The sequence below is a fragment of the Pinus tabuliformis genome, chromosome X, assembly GCF_031772625.1.
Source record: "Pinus tabuliformis cultivar Carrire ecotype Pingquan chromosome X, CPIR1, whole genome shotgun sequence".
Lineage (NCBI taxonomy): Eukaryota > Viridiplantae > Streptophyta > Pinopsida > Pinales > Pinaceae > Pinus > Pinus tabuliformis.
The window spans coordinates 408605026-408625123 of NC_142308.1; the positions used below are offsets into that span (position 1 = coordinate 408605026).

The 20098-nt window shown below is 42.0% G+C and overlaps 1 protein-coding gene across 2 annotated transcripts in view; it reads left to right on the forward strand.

Moving 5' to 3' along the window:
- LOC149140254 (DUF21 domain-containing protein At1g55930, chloroplastic-like) overlaps positions 1-20098 on the forward strand; it is a 401995-nt gene that overhangs the window by 160768 nt on the left and 221129 nt on the right. For both annotated transcript variants that reach the window (XR_016264118.1, XM_089446847.1), the window contains exons 7-10: positions 17928-18067; positions 18189-18267; positions 18546-18606; positions 18898-18989. Coding sequence is in view for 1 of the 2 variants with exons in the window: in XM_089446847.1 (XP_089302973.1) it covers positions 17928-18067; positions 18189-18267; positions 18546-18606; positions 18898-18989 (372 nt within the window). In the remaining variant the exon portion in view is untranslated. The remainder of the gene's footprint in view (positions 1-17927; positions 18068-18188; positions 18268-18545; positions 18607-18897; positions 18990-20098) is intronic.

The following is a 20098-nucleotide window of genomic DNA, read 5'->3' on the forward strand; positions in this document are numbered from 1 at the left end:
TATATCAGCAGCAACAAACCCTAGATCAGCAAAGTCAAACTTGGTCAAACGAGTGGAAATTGACCTCCAATATGTTTGGTCAATTTCTGGTCAGCTAACCCTCGAACAGCCTGAAGAAACAACCCTTGAACAGCCCTGAAAATGCAGTCAAACTGCAGTTGACTGAAGTCAACTTGCTGCCCCAAACTAGGGCAGTCAACACCGGTCAAACTAGAGGTCAGATCACCTCGGTTTTCATGCCAAAATCTGTGGCTTGCCTAGGAGAGGCAGCCACACCAAATCCGCACTCCTAGATGGTCAACGCTTGGTCAACACTGGTCAAAGAGATGACCTGCAGCCTCTCTGCCCTTCTTCCTGCATCTGTCTTGCCCTACTGCGTCTTCTTTTCCAGCCACACGTGTGAGAGAGAGAGAGGCTCCTTTGATGCGTAGGAGAGAGAGAAGATGAGTGATGAGATGAGTTGCAAATGACTCAACCTCTCTTCTATTTATATGAAACGCTGGGCATGAGTGCCACACACTTAGTTGCTGGCCGACCTTGACAATTTGTCAAGTAATTAGAAATAAATTCATATCTCCGTAAATACTTGTCGGAATCGGATGATCTTTAGATCAATCTTACACCTCTCGATGAGAGGAATCTAGGAAAAATATCAGCAACCATAAATAAGGTGACCCACATGGAGTTTGGCCCTAGTTGCCAATTTTAACAAGAACGCACCCAAAGAACAAGAGAAAACCACATCAAACTGTCCTCCTAGCCTCCACACATTAAGCCTCCAACCTGCGTTGTCTTCTCTCAAGGAAACCACACCCAAACTTAGAGATAATCCTCTCTATCTTGACTCCCTTGCCTCTTCGTCCTTGCTACTTGACACATTGTCCATTTCAGAGCTTACCTTGATGTTGAATGCTCCTTAGGATGTGAGGAATGAGGCCTCTCCTCACTCCTTTATATAGCTTTCTCTAGGGTGACGGCCAACCTATCAAGAAGGGCTCCTTGTACTAAGGCCGACTTGATCTTATGACATATTCACCCACACAATTATTCAAAAATTCACATCTCCATTTCTACATGTCGGATTTTGATGATTTTCATTTCCTTCGGTTGCTCTCGGAGTGCTCTATCACCTCCATCACTCTTATGCCAAGTTCTCATCACGATTTTGGCCCAACAACTTTGGGTGCACAACCCTAGGCTTGGGTTTCAAGCCCACAAGGCCACTTGTGGAGCGCCTTCCTCCAAACCCGTGATCTTCAAGGTTTGGAGTGCCTCCCAAGCTACATATCTCAACATAATCAACTTTGTTATTAACTCTATCTCCATTTTTGACTATACAACTCCATTTTTGGCTAGGTAACTAGAACTAAAGAGCCACATTTTTGATTTTGTGCATGCGCTAAGGAATCCCAACCTAGTGCACATTGTTCCTCTCTCAAGAAAGTGTTTTAAATATGTACTCAAGGCAAGCAATGTAATACAAGTGAATTCAAATTGGTCTTTCAGTTTCATAGTCTAATGGTGATCTTTAATTCTCTATTCTCTCTTTTTGTCTTGCAATTGCTAGTGCAAATTTTTGTCAGAACTAGATTCTTGTGCTTATGCTTAAAATCCTATAGTATGACAACGACTTCTACTAGACATCATATGGCTGTGGCTATTTACCATATTTTGTACAATGGTGGTTATCTATCTTTTCTCAGCTTGTATTGTAGTTCCTCAGACTGTCGCTTGATATCTAGTCTCTAGGCCTTCACTTGTCAGTGTCAGTTTCTTTTTTCCATGGGCCTAATTGTTAGAAAATCGGAAAGGCGGAAAGATTTTCTTATATTGATAATTTCTTGTGATATTCTTATGTTCTTATTAACTTCTTATTGTTCTTCTTTTATCTTATTCTCATCAAGCAATCATCAAAGTAAAAACGTGAAGATCAAGGACACCAGATGTAGGCACCTAGCTAGGGCTAAAACCCCTTTATAGGGGAAAACCTAGTCAAAACTCTTCCTTTAGTAGATTCAAATTGAGATAAACCAAGACACTAGACCAAAAGACCATCCTCCACCAAGTCAACTCTTCCTTCTGATAGATGATCTCTTCCAAAGTTACTAAGTGCCAACTTCTCAAATGTAGCTTCAACCCAGAATTTCGATCCCCAGCTTAGAACTTTGACCCAACTTTAGGACTGCAGTTTCTATCTAGCAAGTTTAGTAGCTTCAACGGCCAGCCTAGCAACTTCACAACTTCGACCATGATGCAGGGTCACAACTTCGACTTGGATGCTGCTTCACAACTTTGATGCAACTTGACAACTTCGATGCAGCTTCACAACTTTGATGTAGTTTCACAACTTCGATGCAGCTTCAGAATTTTGTTGCACATGAGAGAGAGAGAGAGACCCAAAAACTTCGATTCTAGCTTCCTTGAGCTTCACACTTTTTTTGCTTCCAGCTACTGCAATTCAAACTTATGAGAGATGTGCTTCCAAATGAGTCGAGTTGCTCCAATATATAGTGAGTTTGTGAGGTCGAATTCCCTTGTTGAGGCCGACTTGTCCTTTCTTGAGGCTGACCTATTGGAGGAGGCCTAATTGACCTCTTTTACAATAAAAAATTTCTTTCTTGACAAATAAAGCCCAAGAAGGGTCTTTTACATTATGACATGGACAAGGACACTTGACATAAATCCTTAGAAGTCTTCAATGGAGTCTTTGACCTAAAAACAATTGACCCAAGCATAAAACCCATGCTTTAATAAGTCAATTTCTTTATTAATAAAATTAATTTTTCTTTCTTTTGACAAATACATTACGTCATGACTCAAACATAATTATGAAGACCGACACTAATTACATTCTTCAACACTTCCTCTTAACTAGGGAGGTATTCATATTTACAAATATATAGAGGTACATGGAAGATCTCAAAATGAACTACGAAGAGTTCGAGCTCACTCAGTGCTGCAGACTAGATACCTAACCAGAGTATTATATCCGGGTGGGACTAAGGGGACTCAAGCTTTGGCTAACTCTAGGTACGATCAAGGTTTTAAGCTCTACCACGAAGCCAGGGATCTATGTGCTTCTCCAAGGTCGGAGCTCCATGACCAACGCTACCCTCTCTCTTTGGGATCTAGACATCAACACATAGGCCAACCAGATGTCCCCTCAAGCATCCGCCATTAGATGCTTCATATCTCTTAATAAACTAAGTCAGATATATCCATTTGTCCAACCATGCTTCCAAGGTGTTCAACCTTCTTATGGAGAGATTTTTCCTGTACAAACACAACCCCAATCAGTAATAAAGTTTTAAATATATATATACAAGTAAACAAAAACCTTTGGGGTCCTCAATCATCATCAAGTTATCCATATACATCTTGTCAGAAGCTTTTCTTCTTTTATTACCAAATACAACCTCAGTACTTCGCAAATCCATATGTAGTACTTTTATTCAATCTTCGGTTTCATTCTTTCTACAAGGTATTCAGTTTGCCTTCCCTCTCAATTGGGTCCCTCTCAATTGGGGAGGTGTACCCTTTCTATCCAGGCTCCCTCTCAACTTGGGGAGATCAATATCTTCCTTCTTTAACCTTTCAATACTTCATTCTTTCTCATGGCATCAAGGTTATCTTGATCATCATCATTCTTATAGTTTGCTTCATCTTGCTTATTTTCAATTACAAACATTTTCAGCATCTTGAAGATCATGTACCTACAAAACCTTAATAGCAAGTACAACAAATATATGGAAGCATGAAGTTCACTAAATCATATTACTATAAAGGAAGCATTAAAAAATTCAAACTTTAGACACCAAATACCTAAGCCCAGTTAGGTTCATAATCTATAAGAGACACATCTTTGAGATACTAAACTTCAATTTCTTGCTAGGGTTTTGTCATAAACCCTAGACTGCATCTTCGAGACACAAAGGCCTTAGATATCAACAATTCAATCAAATAACAATTCTACTATACATCTAAGGTTTCAACAATTTTAGAATCTACTAGGGTTTGTTGTAAAGCCTAGATTTTATCATCAAAACTAATTCATATTGGAAAATTATATCCTAGAATATCAATCTCTACTAGGGCTTTACAAACCCTAGAATTCATAAAATATCAACAATTCGGTTAGCATACTAGCATATGCATATCTAGGATTTTATGTACCAACATCCCATGTCAACATTCATACCTACCTGGTAAACCCAGAAACACCAATACATCAAAGTCAGACAAACAATAATTTTTCTCCAAGCTAGGGTTTTGATCAGACGAATATGCACCAAGGGTTTCATTCCTAGGATCTTACTATAAATGTTATAGGGGTTTTGTTCATGAACCCTAATTCACCAAACCCTAAAGATCTAGGGTTTCAATATATAACTTAGACATTAACAACTAACTCTAAAGAACTAGGGTTTCTATCATAACAATACCAAAAACCTAAACATCAAAGTAATGAGATTTCCAGACTTTATCAACAACCCTAAGAGAACTAGGGTTTCATAATCAATATTGAGATACCCTTAGCAAAAAGAGGCTAGGGTTTTATAGTGAATCCTAAAGGTTAGGGTTACATAAGAATAATCACCTAATATCATGAGGATGGATTCAATCTAATGATTTGTCACCCTAACAAGAATCTTTGTGATTCAAAACCCTTTGAGTTATTCCTTAACAAACCTTGTAGGACATCAATTCTTGAAGGGCTTCCTTTGCAATAGAACTTTTACCATGCTTCAAGTCTATCCTTTGAAGTCTCCTCCATAACCCTTGAGCATTCAACAAGCTTTCCTAACCAAGGAAAATATACAGAGAAAGGTTATTAGTATACAATATAAACAAGTCTTGATGTGAGGAGGAAATCAAACATGAAAAGATGATACAAAGAACAAAATACTTATCTTTTGTAAAATGGTGAAGGCTTTCTCTTAACCCAATCCTTTTGAGGGATAACTTATCAACATAATTCAAAAATGTTCTAATGTGGTAGGTTAGACCTACAACCTCTAGAAATCAAAATATAAAGGAAAACAATACAAGACTAAAAAGGATATGTAGGAGAGGACTTAGTAGTATAAGCCCTTGACTTCCGATTCCTCAATTTTGTTCTTCTTTGGTGGAACTTCATCGACAATATTTGTTTGATCTCTTTCTCTCTTCCCATTCCTTTGATTCTCATGACGTTGACTTTTATAATGACCCATCTTATGACAATTGTAACATTTAATTTTGGATAGGTCAACTTTCTTCTTTGGTCCTTTGAACTTCTTGAAGGTTCCCCTCTTCTTATGATGAGCAGAATATGCATTCGAGGTGTTTTCTTCTTCATCCTCTTTCGTGTTGTTTACTAATGATATTCGAGCTTCTTCTTGACTACATGCATTCCACATTTGTTCATATGTTGGAGTATCCTTCCAACTGTTAATTTCTAATGCAAAAGAACTCCAAGATTTTGGTAGTCCTAGAAGAGCAGTAATTACGAGCTCTTTTTCTGGTATGATTTCATCTATTGCTTGGAGTTCATCTTTTATTTTGGAGATTCTTACAAAATATGATGAAACGATATCATCATTCGTCATCTTAACAATTCTTAGTTCTTTCTTGAAGCTTGCTATTTGACCAATTTTTCGGATGGTCTCATACATTTTTGAGTGGAATATATGTTGGAAATGTATGGAATTAGGTTGTCCTTAAGTTCATTCGCTATTAGGTTCATGGCCAAGATTTCTGTTTCTTTGAACTTCTCCTTCTCTGCTTCATCTGTAGGCTTCTTGACTTTTCCTAGAGCAAGATCCAAAACTTTGTGCTTAGCGAGGATAAGGTCTATCCTTTTTTTCATGCTTTGAAGTTGGAGGCTCCTTCTAGCTTGTTCTATCCCTTCATTGAATTTTTCATATTGATATTTTCTACTCCTTCCGACTTTGAAACTCTTTATTCTCTCTTCAATAGATCTTTCGACTGCCGTTTTCTTTAGCTCTGATACCGTGTTAGAAAATCGGAAAGGCAAAACGACTTTTTTATATTGATAATTACTTGTGAAATTCTTATGTTCTTTTACCTTCTTCTCATCAAGCAATCGTCAAAGTAAAAATGTGAAGATCAAGGACATCAGATGTAGGCACTCAGCCAAGGCTAAAACCCCTTTATAGGGGAAAACCCAGTCAGAACACTTCCTAAAATAGATTCAAATTGAGATAAACCAAGACCTTAGTGTGAAAATTTCATCTATCATAGCAACTGGAAATTATTTTCCTAATTGTGAATTCATTTAACAATTTATTTGCAGTTTTCTACGACAAATACCAAATAATTCACACTGTGATTTTCACAAATAAACCGCGGAAAAAAATAGCGCTAGAAACTAAGAAAATAGTAGCACACACAATAAAAATGACACCATTATTTTTGGAAAAATGTCCCCGAAAAACCCAATGTAGGAAAATCGGTGCAATAGTGAGGGTTTTTATTATTATACAACAATGAATTCTGAGGACAATTTATGGATGCCCAACTGGCAATCCAAACAAGAAAAAAATCTGGCCAAAATTATTTAAGGGAATTTCCTTGCTTCCACAAGCAACCTCGACACAACTTCCTTTCAGAAAATTCGTCCTCCTGGACCCTTTGCGTCAACCTCTGCATATTGCCTGCGCAAACCCTTGGATGTCTAAGCCCAGAATTGCATCCGATGAAGTCGTTCTGCCTTCCTTTGTTGGGAAAAATGATTCTCCAGCCCTATGGAGGTCTTTCCCGGCCTCTGGAAGCTGAATCAATTTTTTCTGTAGACAAATTGAACTGCTTTTGTGAAGCAACTGCGCAATCCTCTGCATTGCCTCTTTGGGAATAACTCGACCTCCTTGTTGCTGCCTCTCTGGATCAGGAAAGTTTCCTCCGGATCACTGTCTCTGCTTCCTCACTGAAGCTCGAATTCTCCGACAACTGATTGCTGCTACTCTGGAAAATCAAATTCTCCAAATTGACTCTGATGTATTCTCCATCACCACATCGATCCCTTCATATATCTTCCTGTTGGGACTCCAATGACCAAGATTAAATATTAATCGATGGCTCAAAGCATTTCTGGATCGATCAGTGTGAGTTTCTAGAGAATTCTCACCTTGACTTTATTAATTATGATTAATTAACCAGTTTTCCTAAGTTTAGACTTTAGAAATATTAAAAAGTTGGTTAATAATCTAATTAAGTCATCTCTAGGCAGAATTTCCAGAAATAATTTCGGGGTTTTGGAGATCTCATGTATTCTAGACTCTCTACCAAATTTCGTGGCTATAACACATCTGATGCTACAAAAAATAACACTCCCTCTTAGCAAGGACTGTGTTCTCTATAGTGCTGCACATCCTGCGACAACACTTTCTTTGCATCACGTCTTGTCATGCTATTAATATCTGGCCATACTGCCCACCAACCACTACGCAACTCTGAAGCTGCATCTGTGCTGTTGCGGGCACTGCCATATTTTTGGCAACTCGACATCTGCACTGAGAAGAATCCAAAATACTGAATCATCTGTGTTCAGTATGATGCATCTGTCTCTTGAGTCCTGACTGCTACTAGCATCTGCACTGTCATTGAAGGCTCTGCGCTGTTGCCAACTTTGCACTGAGCCACCTGCTCTGTTGTTAACATTGCATAGCGCTCCTCAACATTTGATTGCTACTAGTCTGCAAGTGTTACTCTGGTATTGACTACATCAACTGTCACTGATCCATCCAGCTACTGAATACTATGGACCCTCCCATAGCCAGGTAATGATCCACGAAGTGGACTCCTCAAGGATCTTGCCCAATCTCTGTAGCTCTCTGGGCTACAACTCTAAGTCACACCACTTCACTCCTAGAGGTATGGCTGCCATCATTGCGAAGTCTTCCTCCAACCTAGAAGACAACCTATCTATCTCAGCATGTGCTGTTGCTTAGTCCTGCTTCTACTGCTTATCCTTCTTTCTGAAAGGACACTGAGTACTGAAGTGGCCAAACTCGCCACACCTGAAGCACTTGACCTTAGATAGATCCTTCCTCTTCTTTTTCTCCCCCTATCCCTGATTGCGACCCTTTGATGGGAGTGTCACATTCTCCTCGTCCTTTGCACCCTTTGGTCCGCTGCTACTGTTGCCGCTGATTGAGCTCTCTAGAAGAGCTCACCTCAACTCCTCTTGCTGCAAGTCAACCCATATTTTGCCCCATCCTAGTAGCGTGTCTCTGTCCAATGTACTTTGGACGAAGCCTTTCCAATCCTCCAAGACACTATTTAGTGCCAATCGTACTAGCTTTGAAGGTTGAGGTGCTGCCCCAACAGTTGCAAGCTGGTCTCGGACCTCCTGAATCCTGGTGAGGAAGGGATATATGCCTTCTCCCTTCTACATCCTGATGCATTTGTGCTCTTCCAGGAACATCTTCCACTGCTCAAAAGTACTCTGATATAGTGTGGAGAGAGCTACCCACATCTCTCTGGCTGTACCTTTATCTGCCACGTGTGAGACTATATGATCTCAGACTCCATCCAAGATCAACCGCTTCGCCTGTGCCATCTCCTTCCTGTATTCCTTGAGCTGATCTGCAGCCCGGGGAACTGCTACCACATTGTCTACGTAGGCTTTCAGGGCATTTTCATGTAGAAGGAAGGACATCCTAGCCTTCTAGATGACGCTGTTGGAAGCTCCATCCAACTTATCCTGATCTCTAAGCCCCGTTGTGGCCATCTCTGATCATGTCAGAAACTCCCTCTTTCCCTCTGCTTGGTTGCTGCTCTACTATACGCACTCCCTTTTGGAGTGAGGAAATTTCCATTCAACCATTGCCAATTTGCCTGGAAAATCAAACTTTTGAGACTTGAAGTTTCCTGAGAGAAATTTTCCCTCTACTGTGTGTGCTTTTGTCTTCCACCCAATGCTGATTCTGCTACTGCGAAACCCTTTGCGTCCAACCAAGGAATTTGCTCAGCGAAAATCTGAGCCGCTGTTGCTCCTTCCGACTGCTAGAATCACAATCTCGGGCAACTCGACTTCTCTGCAACCTTGCAATTGAAAATCGAATTTCTGTCCCAACAATTCGGCCCGCCTGTCTGAGCATTGTACTGCCTCTAAGAATTTTGGCCTGCTGCTCCCTCTAAGAAGCGAAATTCTTTCCTTTGCTTATGAGCTTCCCGACTGATCACTCATGCTTTGATACTATGTGAAAATTTCATCTATCACAGCAATTGGAAATTATTTTCCTAATTGTTAATTTATTTAACAATTTATTTGCAATTTGCTATGACAAATACCAAATAACTCACACTGATTTTCACAAATAATCTGCAGAAGAAAATAACGTTGGAAACTGAGAAAATACTAGCACACAAAATAAAAATGACACCATTATTTTTGGATAAATATCCCCAGGAAAACCCCAATGTGGGAAAACCAGTGCAATAGTGTGGAGTTTTATTATTATGCAGCAATGGATTCCGAGTACAATCTATGGATGCCCAACTGACAATCCAAATAGCAATAAAATCTGGCCAAAATTATTTGAGGAAATTTCCCTTCTTCCACAAGCAACCCTGGCATAATGTCCCTTCAAAAAATTCGTCCTCCTGAACCCTCTACGTCAGCCTCTGCAGAATGCTTGTGCAGACCCTTGGATGTCTAACCCTGAAACTGCCTTTGATGAAGTCGTTATGCCTGCCTCTACTGAGAAAACTAATCTCCTACCCTCTTGAAGTTTTTCCCGACCTGTGGACGCTGAATCGATTTTTCCTCCAACCAAATAGAATTTCACTTCTAAAGCAATTGCACAGTCCTCTGCGCTGCCTCACCGGGAATAAATCGGCCTCCTCGCTGCTGCCTCTCCAAATCTAGAAAACTTACTCTGGATCACTGTCTCTACTTCCTCAGTGAAGCTCGAATTCTCCGGCAACTGTCTGCTGCTACTCTAGAAAATTGAATTCTCCAAGTGACTTTGGTGTATTTTGCATCAACACATTGATCACTTCTTATATCTTCCTGTTGGGACTCCAACAACTAGGATTAAACCTTAATCAATGGCTTAGATCATTTCTAGATCGATCTGTGTGAGCTTTTAGAGAATTCTCACATTGACTTAATTAGTTCTGATTAATTAACTCGTTTTCCTAAGTTTGGACTTGGGAAATATTAAAAAAATGCTCAATAATGTAATTAAGTCATCTCCAGGTGGAATTTCTAGAAACGATACCTGGGTTTTGGAGATCTCATGTATTCTGGCCTCTCCACCAAATTTCATGGCTAGATAGATAGATAGATAGATAGATAGATAATTTATTAATGTCCAACGAATGACCACAAAGTAGGTCAACGGGACTGCCGGTTACATAAGGGGCCGTGCCCAGTAGGAGAACCAATCGGTCTCCTCAGAAAGACAAATGCTGAAAGGAAGATAGAAACTAAAAACGAGGCGGGTTGGGAAGAGCGTATGGAGTTCCGATCCCGGCGCCGCCTGTTGATCTCTAGACTGCGTCGTAGGATCACTGGTGAAGAAGACCCTGGGGACGCGGATGTGGGAGTCTGCTACTCCTAACATCCGAGGCCGAGAGAAAAGAACTGTGGGTAGTTCAGTAAGGTTTGCTGGTTTGAAGCGGTGGGCGCTGGTTGCCTCCCATTGTGTTGTCTCCGTGATCTAATGATCCTGGGCCGCCTATCGGGGAGATGCCTGGAACGATTCTGCTGCTGGGCCCTCGTAAGCAAGGGGCCTCTCCTCTTAACTGAACGAGGGTCTGTCAATCTGTGTGAGCCGGATTGATCGGTACTCGGACTGGTTGATCTCTTAACTCCTCGGGCTGAGGGGAGTATGCTGAAGAAAGAGGTGATTTGACGAGTGGTGTTGGGTCGGACGGGAGGCTGGAGGATATGCTCCTGATGCTTAAGAGTCTCCTGGATGTAAAGTGCGACGCATCTCTGGTCCGTGTAGCTGAAGAAGTTGGATAGGTTCTGTGGTCCTCTGAACAGACAGTGGTAGCGACCTCTGATCTCATAATATCGGACAACCGAAGATGAAGTGCCATTCGGTTTCCACCTCCTGTGTATGGCATAGCCGGCAAGTCCTATCAACTCTCTCTATCTGGTGGTCTGTCTCTACCCGAAGCCTATGTGATCCAACTCTGAACTGCCCGAGGGGGATCCGAAGAGCATGCATCCAATGTCGAAGCGTGTACTGGGGGCAAACTATAAGCCCGTCTCTGATACTCAAGAAGTGCTCTGCATAGAAAGACATCTTTGGGCACAGGCCCCCGGGGGGTTAATCCATGTGACCTGGATAAACTGCCTGTAGATGTCTTCCTTGATGATCTTATTTAGTTCCTGCCTGGGGGGGGGGGGTCCTCTGGGGGCGTTCAGGGAATACCGAAAGGGGGGGAGATGATCTATATGGAGTCCCACTGCCTCGAGGAACTTCGAGACCCCTGTATACCAACACTTGGCTTTTCCTGGTTGGGTGCGGTCGATGGCCTCAGAAGAGCAGTAGGCTAGATAAGGGTACCTGTCGCGTCCTTTCAATGTATCTGCGAAGCTCCGGGCTCGGTGAAGAAAGGAGACCAGTCTGAAGGCTGTCTCAAGGCGGAAGGGCTGTGCACCAAATTCGGCCAGTATGATTTGTTGTGGGATAGTATGCTTACGGATAATACGACGGAGGAGAAGGGTTTGGACTCTCTCAACTGCTACCCAATCTGACTCAAGCAAGGAGGGGCCCCAAATTTCCGATCCGTACAGGACCGTGGGTTAGATCAGGGCGTCCATAAGGTTCAACTTTGACGAGATGTCTTGGAAGTGATGGCGGAAACATTGTCTCTCTAAAATGGCTAGAGAGCCATACCCCTTATTGATCCGAGGTTGCAGAGCGAGCCGCATACTGAACCGGGGGCCCGAAAACTGTACTCCCAAGTACGTGTAGCTATTGGTAATCTCCACTTTCTCTCCCTTGAAGAGAAATCGGAGATCCCGAGACTTCTTCGTCCCGTTGAAGACTATTACCTTTGTCTTACTCAGGTTCACTGTCAATTTCCGGAGATCACAGAATAGGGCTAATGCATCCAGCTGCCTCTGGAGACCTTCTGGTGATGAGGATAAGAGTGCAATGTCATCTGCAAAGAGTAAGATATAGATCAAAACCTGATGAAGATAGCAACTGTCAGACTCCTGTATGTGTTCCCGCAGAAAGGCTTCGAGCTCATCAATATATATCCCAAATAGGGTGGGGGAGAGCGGGCACCCCTATTTAACTCCAATCGTGCTCCGGATGAACTCAGATAGTCCCCACACAGTGCGAAGACGGCCCAGGACAGACTCGTAAAGGCGCATAATAGCAGTCAGCCGGGAGTTTGAGGTATTGATGTCTTTGAGTCGCTGTAGAAGATCCTCTCTCGAGACTGAATCAAAAGCCTTCCGGAAGTCCACAAAGCAACAGTACACCTTCGAGGACCGGTGGCGTGCTTCCTCGATCACAGCACGGAGTGTAAAGATGTGGTCAATGGTCTGATGATCTGGCCTGAAACCAGCTTGGCCTCTGGCCCTGAGATCTCTTTCTTCGAAATCGCCGGAAAGCTTTCTATGAAGGATAGTGGCATAGAGTTTTGAGAATGTATGACCCACCATAATTGTCCTATAGTTGTTGGGGTCCGAGGTATCCCCTGACTTATGGATGGGATATATAATATGGTGGGACCATATGGGGGGGAACCCTTCTCGGACCACATGGTTGAAGAGATCTGTTAGGTATCCGACTAAGGGTCAGAGGCCTTGTTTGAAGAATTCGGCTTGGAATCCTTCCTCGTCCGCTGCTTTGCTGCTATTCATCGCCCAGATGGCTTCCCTGACATCTTTATCGGTGAACAGGTGGCAGGAGAGGGGAGGAGATGTGACTTGGATCTGGGACTGTCGTAAAAGCGGGAGGTGTGTGAGAACATGGAGACTGGGTCGAGATCAGCGGGAGGAGGAGAGCGTCGGGGGAGGATCTTGCCCCAGAATTGCTTGGGGGAATGGGTAAGGAGGGCGGAAAGCTCCCGTCTTTGTTGGGAGATGAACTGTCGTTTTTTGTGGCAGAGGAGGCGACGGTAATTCTTTTGGATGGCAGAGTATGAGGGAAGGGACTGACGGAAGGCTTGGCGGAGATCCTGGTGGAGGAGTTTACACTCTGTATCGTACCATTTGTTCATAGGGGAAGTTCCTGTCTTGCGGGAGGTCGAGGTGGTCCGAATGGAGTGGGGAAAGGATTTAAGCGCCGACTCCCAGATTGCCGAGGAGAGACAGTGGTACTTATCCGAAACAGTCTCGAGACGGGAGAAGTCATCCGTGTCGGGGAGGATTTGTCGGAGTGAGGAGGAGAAAATGTCGGGGTCGCCCTCATCAAAACGGAAGATGGTTCTACCCGGGGATCGGGGTGGGGGGTGGGTTGGTCGGGGGGGATCAAACTGAAGAGAAAGTGAAAGCAGTGCGTGGTCGGCTAGAGGGATGGGTGATACGGAGAGATTCCGGATAAAAGGGAGCAGTGTTCGACCGGTTAAGGCGTAATCCACCACACTAGCCCCTCCTCCATGAGGCCTACACGTGAAGAAGTGGGATTCTGGGAAGCGCGAGAGGCCGTTCAAAATTATCAGCTCATGTGATTCGCCCAACTGCAAAAGATGTCTACCGTAGGCTGTGATGGGGCCCAAAGCGTCCTCCGAGATCCTCTGCAAGCCTACTGAAGCCAGGTCAACACCCCTAGTGCAGAACACATCCTCGGACCGGTCATGGAGTGGGACCTGATGATCCTTGGTACGGGCATTGAAGTCCCCCATAATGATAATTTCTCCATCAGCTGAGTATTTAGTGATGTCTGGGTATATGTTGGTGAAGGGGTCCCTTTCTACACCGTCGTGGATGGCAAACAGAGATGTGGTTGGGGGGAAGTAACAAACTGCAATAAAGATATCCCTCAGGGGTGGGGCTCCAGTTCTGATTCGGATCCACATGTATTTGGCGTACTCATCTGTATTTGCCACTGTGACTCTGTCTCTGAGCTCGTCTTTGACTAGGCACGCTACTCCCCCTGACCCTCTGACCCCCCCTGAGCTCCTTGTTTCCTGTCTACATACTGAATGCCATTGGTACCCCGTTATGTCTGGGAGAGGCCGAACTGGGCTCTCGTGGGTCTCTGTTACTAGGAGGATATCTGCTGACTCAAGGGCGTCGTAGAGTAGCCCATGTGAAGACCAAAAAGACCCATTTCCGTTCCAGCAGTGAATTGAAATCCCTGTTGTTCGACGCCTCCCCAGGCGGACCCGTCATTTGGAACTGCCTGATCGAGGTGTCCATCCTGGGGGGAAGGAGTCTCGAATGACCGCACGGAGGTTCCTTATGACTGCCCATTTTCCCGCTTGTCTTGCTGCAGCCACTTGTTCCCTAGCCTGTTTGAGTTCAGCCACCTGTGCCCGAGTGAGATCCTCATCTAGGAATATCCTGTGTGGAAGGTCAAATAGCTTCCGTTTAGCTCGAAGAGCATATAGACGATCTGTGGTATTATGGAATCGGATAAATAAGGTGGAGTCCTGTCCCAGCCAAGCTCTGTCTAATCTTATATCGGATATGTCGAGGGTGTCTCTCAAGAATCCTGTGGCCACCTCCATCGGATCTGCTGAAGATAAAGGGAGAGGGAGACCTCTCACTTTGAGGTTTAGCTCTCTCGCTCTACGGGATCGTTCTTCCACGAGTTTGGCCTGTACAACTTCCTCTACTGCTGTGATAGGAGAGGATTTGTCTTTCCCCCGAACCACCTGTGCCCATGAGCTGATGTGTGTTTTTGTTTCCTGTCTGAGGGAGACCTGTTGTGATATAATCTCCTCCTGCTTGTTCCTGATCTCCTGGATTTCTGCATGCAAAGTTGTCTCTGTGGGGTCTTCCTGCACTGATTTCCGAAGGGACAAGTTTTCCCCTTCCACAAAGGAAACTCTGTCATTGAGTGTGTTTACCTCGGCCTGGAGCTTGTCATTCTCGGTTTCAAGGGAATCTACTCGACGTAACAATTGTTTGATTTGAGATGTCCAGAAGGCGAAGTCTGACTCCATGGCAATGTCTCTGGGGCTATAGGTCTCTTCCGACTGGTTGAGGCACTGGTGGAGGTAACGGGAAGGTCCTCTGTTGTTGAAGGGGTTACTGAGGTGGGTCTCGTGCTCTGGTTCCGTGTGTGTCTTCGGGGAACCCATAGTTAACCTGTCATTTTAATCGAAAGATGGAAGATGGAAGATGGAAGAGAGGGGCCGACGTTAGGACGTGGGTTTGCAGGAGCAGACGAGGGTTTGCAGGGGCCGCGAGGAAGATGGGCTGATGCAAGGGTTTGCAAGACGCGAGGGTAGACGGGTCGACAATCATCGTCTCGAGTAGACCGACGCGAGCAAACCGACAGGAGCAGAGAGGGGCCGACGCGAGCTAACTGGCCGACGCCGTGAGCAGAGACGGGACGCCGCGAGCAGAGACGGGACGCCGCGAGCAGAGACGGGGGAGAGTGTAACACATCCGATGCTACAAAAACTAACACCTAGACCAAAAGACCTTCCTCCTCCACCAAGTCATCTCTTACTTCTGATAGATGATCTCTTCCAAAGTTACCAAGTGCCAACTTCTCAAATGCAGCTTCAACCCAGAATTTCGACCCCTAGCTTCAGAACTTTGACCCAGCTTTATGGCTGCAGTTTCTATCTAGCAACTTTAGTAGTTTCAGCCTAGTAGCTTCACAACTTCGACCTTGATGCAACTTCACAATGTCGAACTTGATGCAACTTCATAGCTTCGAACTTGATGCAACTTCACAACTTCGATGCAAATTCACAATGTCAACCTTGATGCAACTTCACAACTTCAACCTTGATATAGCTTCACAACTTCGATGCAACTTCATAGCTTCGATGCAGCGTCAGAATTTCGTTGCAGATGAGAGAGGAGAGGGAGACCCAAAAACTTCGATTCCAACTTCCTTCTTGAACTTCACACTTTTTTTGCTTCCAACTACTGCAATTTGAACTTGTGAGAGATGTGCTTCCAAATGAGTCGAGTTGCTCCAATACATAGTGAGTTTGTGAGGTCAAATTCCCTTGTTGAGGCCAACTTGTGCTTTCTTGAGGCTGACTTGGTGGAGGAGGCCTAATTGACCTATTTGACAATAAAATAAATTTCTTTCTTGAAAAAATAAAGCCCAAGAAGGGTCTTTTACATTATGACATAGACAAGGACGCTTGACATAAACCTTAGAAGTCTTCAATGGAAATTTTGACCTAAAAACAATTTTCCCAAGCATAAAACCCATGCTTTAACAAGTCAATTTCTTTAATAATAAAATTTCTTTTTCTTTCTTTTGACAAATACATTACATCATGACTCAAATATAATTGTGAAGACCGACACTAGTTACATTCTTCAACACTAATACCATTTCAGATTCTGCACAAATTGAACAGAAAGGACACTGAGCTCTTTAGAAGGGAACTTTAAAGTTATTATTCATCGAATCATAATGTGGCTTTTACATTAATAGAGATGAAGAGGAGAAGGATGTTACAACATCTTCCTGTTTATTCATTATTGACTCTAAAGTACTTAATCTACTTTTTATATATGTAAAGTAAATGATAATTAGTAATTACCAGTAAATTGCTATAATTGATAAATTACACTAATAACAATATACACCACAGCTTCTACACATTCGGATGATTGCAAATTTGAAAGGAGCTGGTGTCGACTGTTCAGGCCATGATAAGCACATGGGTCTGTAACAAGCACAGATTTATGTTTGAGTGCTGAGCTTTTCCAGCTCAAAATCAAGATTAAAAAATCATCGTTTCACATTCAAATTAATTCTTCTAGTTTTTACCTCGTGCCGTTTTGGCTTGTATCAGCACTGAGACACATTGATAATGGTTAGAGTAATATCTTGTTTTAGAAAACATGTAAATTAAGTGATATATGAAATCATTTATATTAGCTCAGAATTTGTAATATTTAGCACACACATAGGATCACATTTCATTGTGATTGAAGGTGTTGCTGCCATAATTGCTTACTTATGTGTTCATGTCACCTGGAGTATTTTTTTACCTGAATGAGATTGGTCCTAATAATTTTAGAAGTTGGACTTTCTTAATCAGTTGAGAGGACTTTTATATCTCAATTTCAATTTATATCAGAGGACTTTGTCCCCGTCACTAGAAAAAATGTCTCCTAAAAGTATGGTATATATGTCCCGAGTTGTTGAAAGTCACTTTTTATGTCCCTAGTTGCTGAAAATTTGAAAGGCATTCAGGTGATAGTGTCTGTTTCCTAGAAGTCAAAATGTCCATAATAAAAGTGAAATTGTGTGTCTCGTTCCATCATTTTCAGAGCTTTTGCATGCCTTATCTAGGTCTTCTTTTCTTGTTTTAAGTCATGATGGCTGGTTTTAAGATTGTTTAGGTCAGTTCTTCTTTTTGGTGTTTCTTTCTCCAAACCGTTACTGGAACTCACATCTTTTTGTATGCTAATTCTGATGCTTTGAAATGTTTCCCCAGCATTTTGTGGTTCTGTTAATTTTACGTAAATAAATGGCTTCAAGTGAGGTTGTGATTTACTGAACTAACATGCCCACCATTTTATGGTTCTTTTAATTTTAAGTAAATAAAGGGCTTCAAGTGAGGATGTAATTTACTGAAATGTGAAGCAAATGTAAAAAATGAAGTAAATGCAACTGGCAAGAATGAGAGTCTTGAGAGAGATAAAAAATGGCATTCAATACCATTAGAAACATTAGAAACATTTATAAATGGATTTCAATATCACAAGGTCTGAAGTAGTCTTTTGCCAAGGACAACTCTGATTGATTTTGTGGAGACTTAAAGGCTACGCTTATGATGTGATGTTTCTCCTCTCTCTACAGGATATGATTGAAAATGTTTTAGAAATCAAGGACACATATGTGAGAGAGGTAATGACTCCGTTGGTAGATGTAGTTGCCATTGATGCTGGAGCCTCTCTGATGGATTTTCGCAACCTTTGGGTGACACACCAATATTCCAGGTACTGATTTCTCCTTGACAAATAGGATTGTGATCTATTCCTTTTTCAAGTACTGCTAATGGTTTTGGCTGTCATAAACATAAATTTACAAGCAAGGATAGTGTCCAATCTTATTTTTTAGGGTGCCTGTCTTTGAACTGCGTGTTGATAATATTGTTGGGATAGCATATGCAATGGACATGCTGGATTATGTTGAACAGGTCAGTAGTAGCATATATTGCCCATTAACTGTCTTATTAGCAAGTAATAGCAACATTTCTCGAGACACATTCAATTTTAGCTTGCATATAATGTTTATGGTTTGGATTTATCATTTGATAGCTTACTATTTTGTTTCAATTTGTAGGGAGCTCTTAGAGTTTTTAGGAATTTGATATTTAATGCCAAATGATGTTTACTTACTGTTTGAACTTGCCTTCTACATGCAGAAGAGAGGTCTGCATACGAGCTAACAAATAGATTTTCCTGTTGTGTGTAGGCAGAGATGTTGGAAAGGCTAACTGTCGGCCGCATTGCACACAAAGTTTATTTTGTACCGGGTACCTGACCTAGGTTATGCATTGCAGAATTGTTTTCATTATTTCCTGTTGCACCTGAGGGCATGGAAATAAGGAAGAGATCCTTTAGTTTCCACTTTCTATCTTTAATTTAGTTTTTTGATTAACACAAAAATTTTCAAAATATTGCCTTCTAATAGTTTGCTGTTAACATTGTTATGTACATTACATTCAAGTCTTGAATTCAATTGCCCGACGGTTGTTTGTAAGGTGTCTAGCAAGAGTACAGATTTTTAATTTTGACATTAATGATCAACATGTGTTCTTTTTTAGATTCAATGTCAGTTTGGAATTTGCTGAGGGAGTTCCGAATACGGAAGGTTCACATGGCAGTTGTTCTCAATGAATATGGTGGAACAATAGGAGTAAGTTGTTTTTATTTTTTTTTCTTCCTAAGCAGTTGCCATGATATTTGTTTGAATCTTTCCTGTGCCATCTAATCAGTTCATTGGTAGGTACTATAAGACTTAGCTGCTAAAAGATACAATATTCCATAGCATAAGAGAGACCTTGCTGCATTTGCTCAAGAAAGCATTTCTTTTACTGTTTGAGCAGGGAGTTACATTTGACTCCATTTCCTTTAAGTTGCTGCACCTTGGATAAATGTCCAAGGAGATTGTCAAATTATAATGTTATTGATGTTTCTTGAATTGTGAAGGAATTCCCTACTATTGAGTTTGATCCCTATTAGTTGTCTTCTTTTCAATAAGTGCTGGCTCATTTTCATTAACGAATGATACTTGGGATGGGGATTTTTTTTATCAAGATGAATGAATGATATGCCGCTTTGCCATTTTCAGACGGAGTAAAGTTTTGCTTCTTTTCTGTGATATGACATACAAGCAACTACCCTGCACAACTTGGTCAAAATTATTTGCTCATCTATCTATCAACATTGTTTCTAAGTTTCAAAGTGTATCGATGCCTTCCTTGGATCCTATTGTTATGTTTGGTGCACTTTTGTTTGATGTATAGTTCGATGTTACCTCTTATTCTGGTATAGGGGTACTTATGGTAAATGTTGCAATAGCCCTTGTGTTTTTTGTGATTTTCGATCACTATTCATCTGATCCGATGCCAAGAATTTGATTTGGGGATGACAAAAAGGCAAGATGATGTGAAAGATGTGAATGGGACAAATGTTGGTGAATGTTTACCATTAGGTTCTAATGGAATTGCTGGAATAGTTAGTGCGAATTCAATAGAAGAACCACTGATAGCTGAGTTTAATCCACATAAAAAAGGTGACAGCAAACAGAATAGTGAAGATGAAGTATCAGTTGTTTGAATCACACAGTTGAAGAATGATTTGCCACGGAAAAGTGAGAAGAAAGCTTTGAGCCATGGTATTGGGGAGATAAAAGAAAACAAGTAAATTTATTAATGTCCAACTGATGACCACAGAAGTAGGTCAATGGGAGTGAATAAGAGTACAGTCAGTAAGACTACAATGTGGGAGTGCAAGCACATCTCC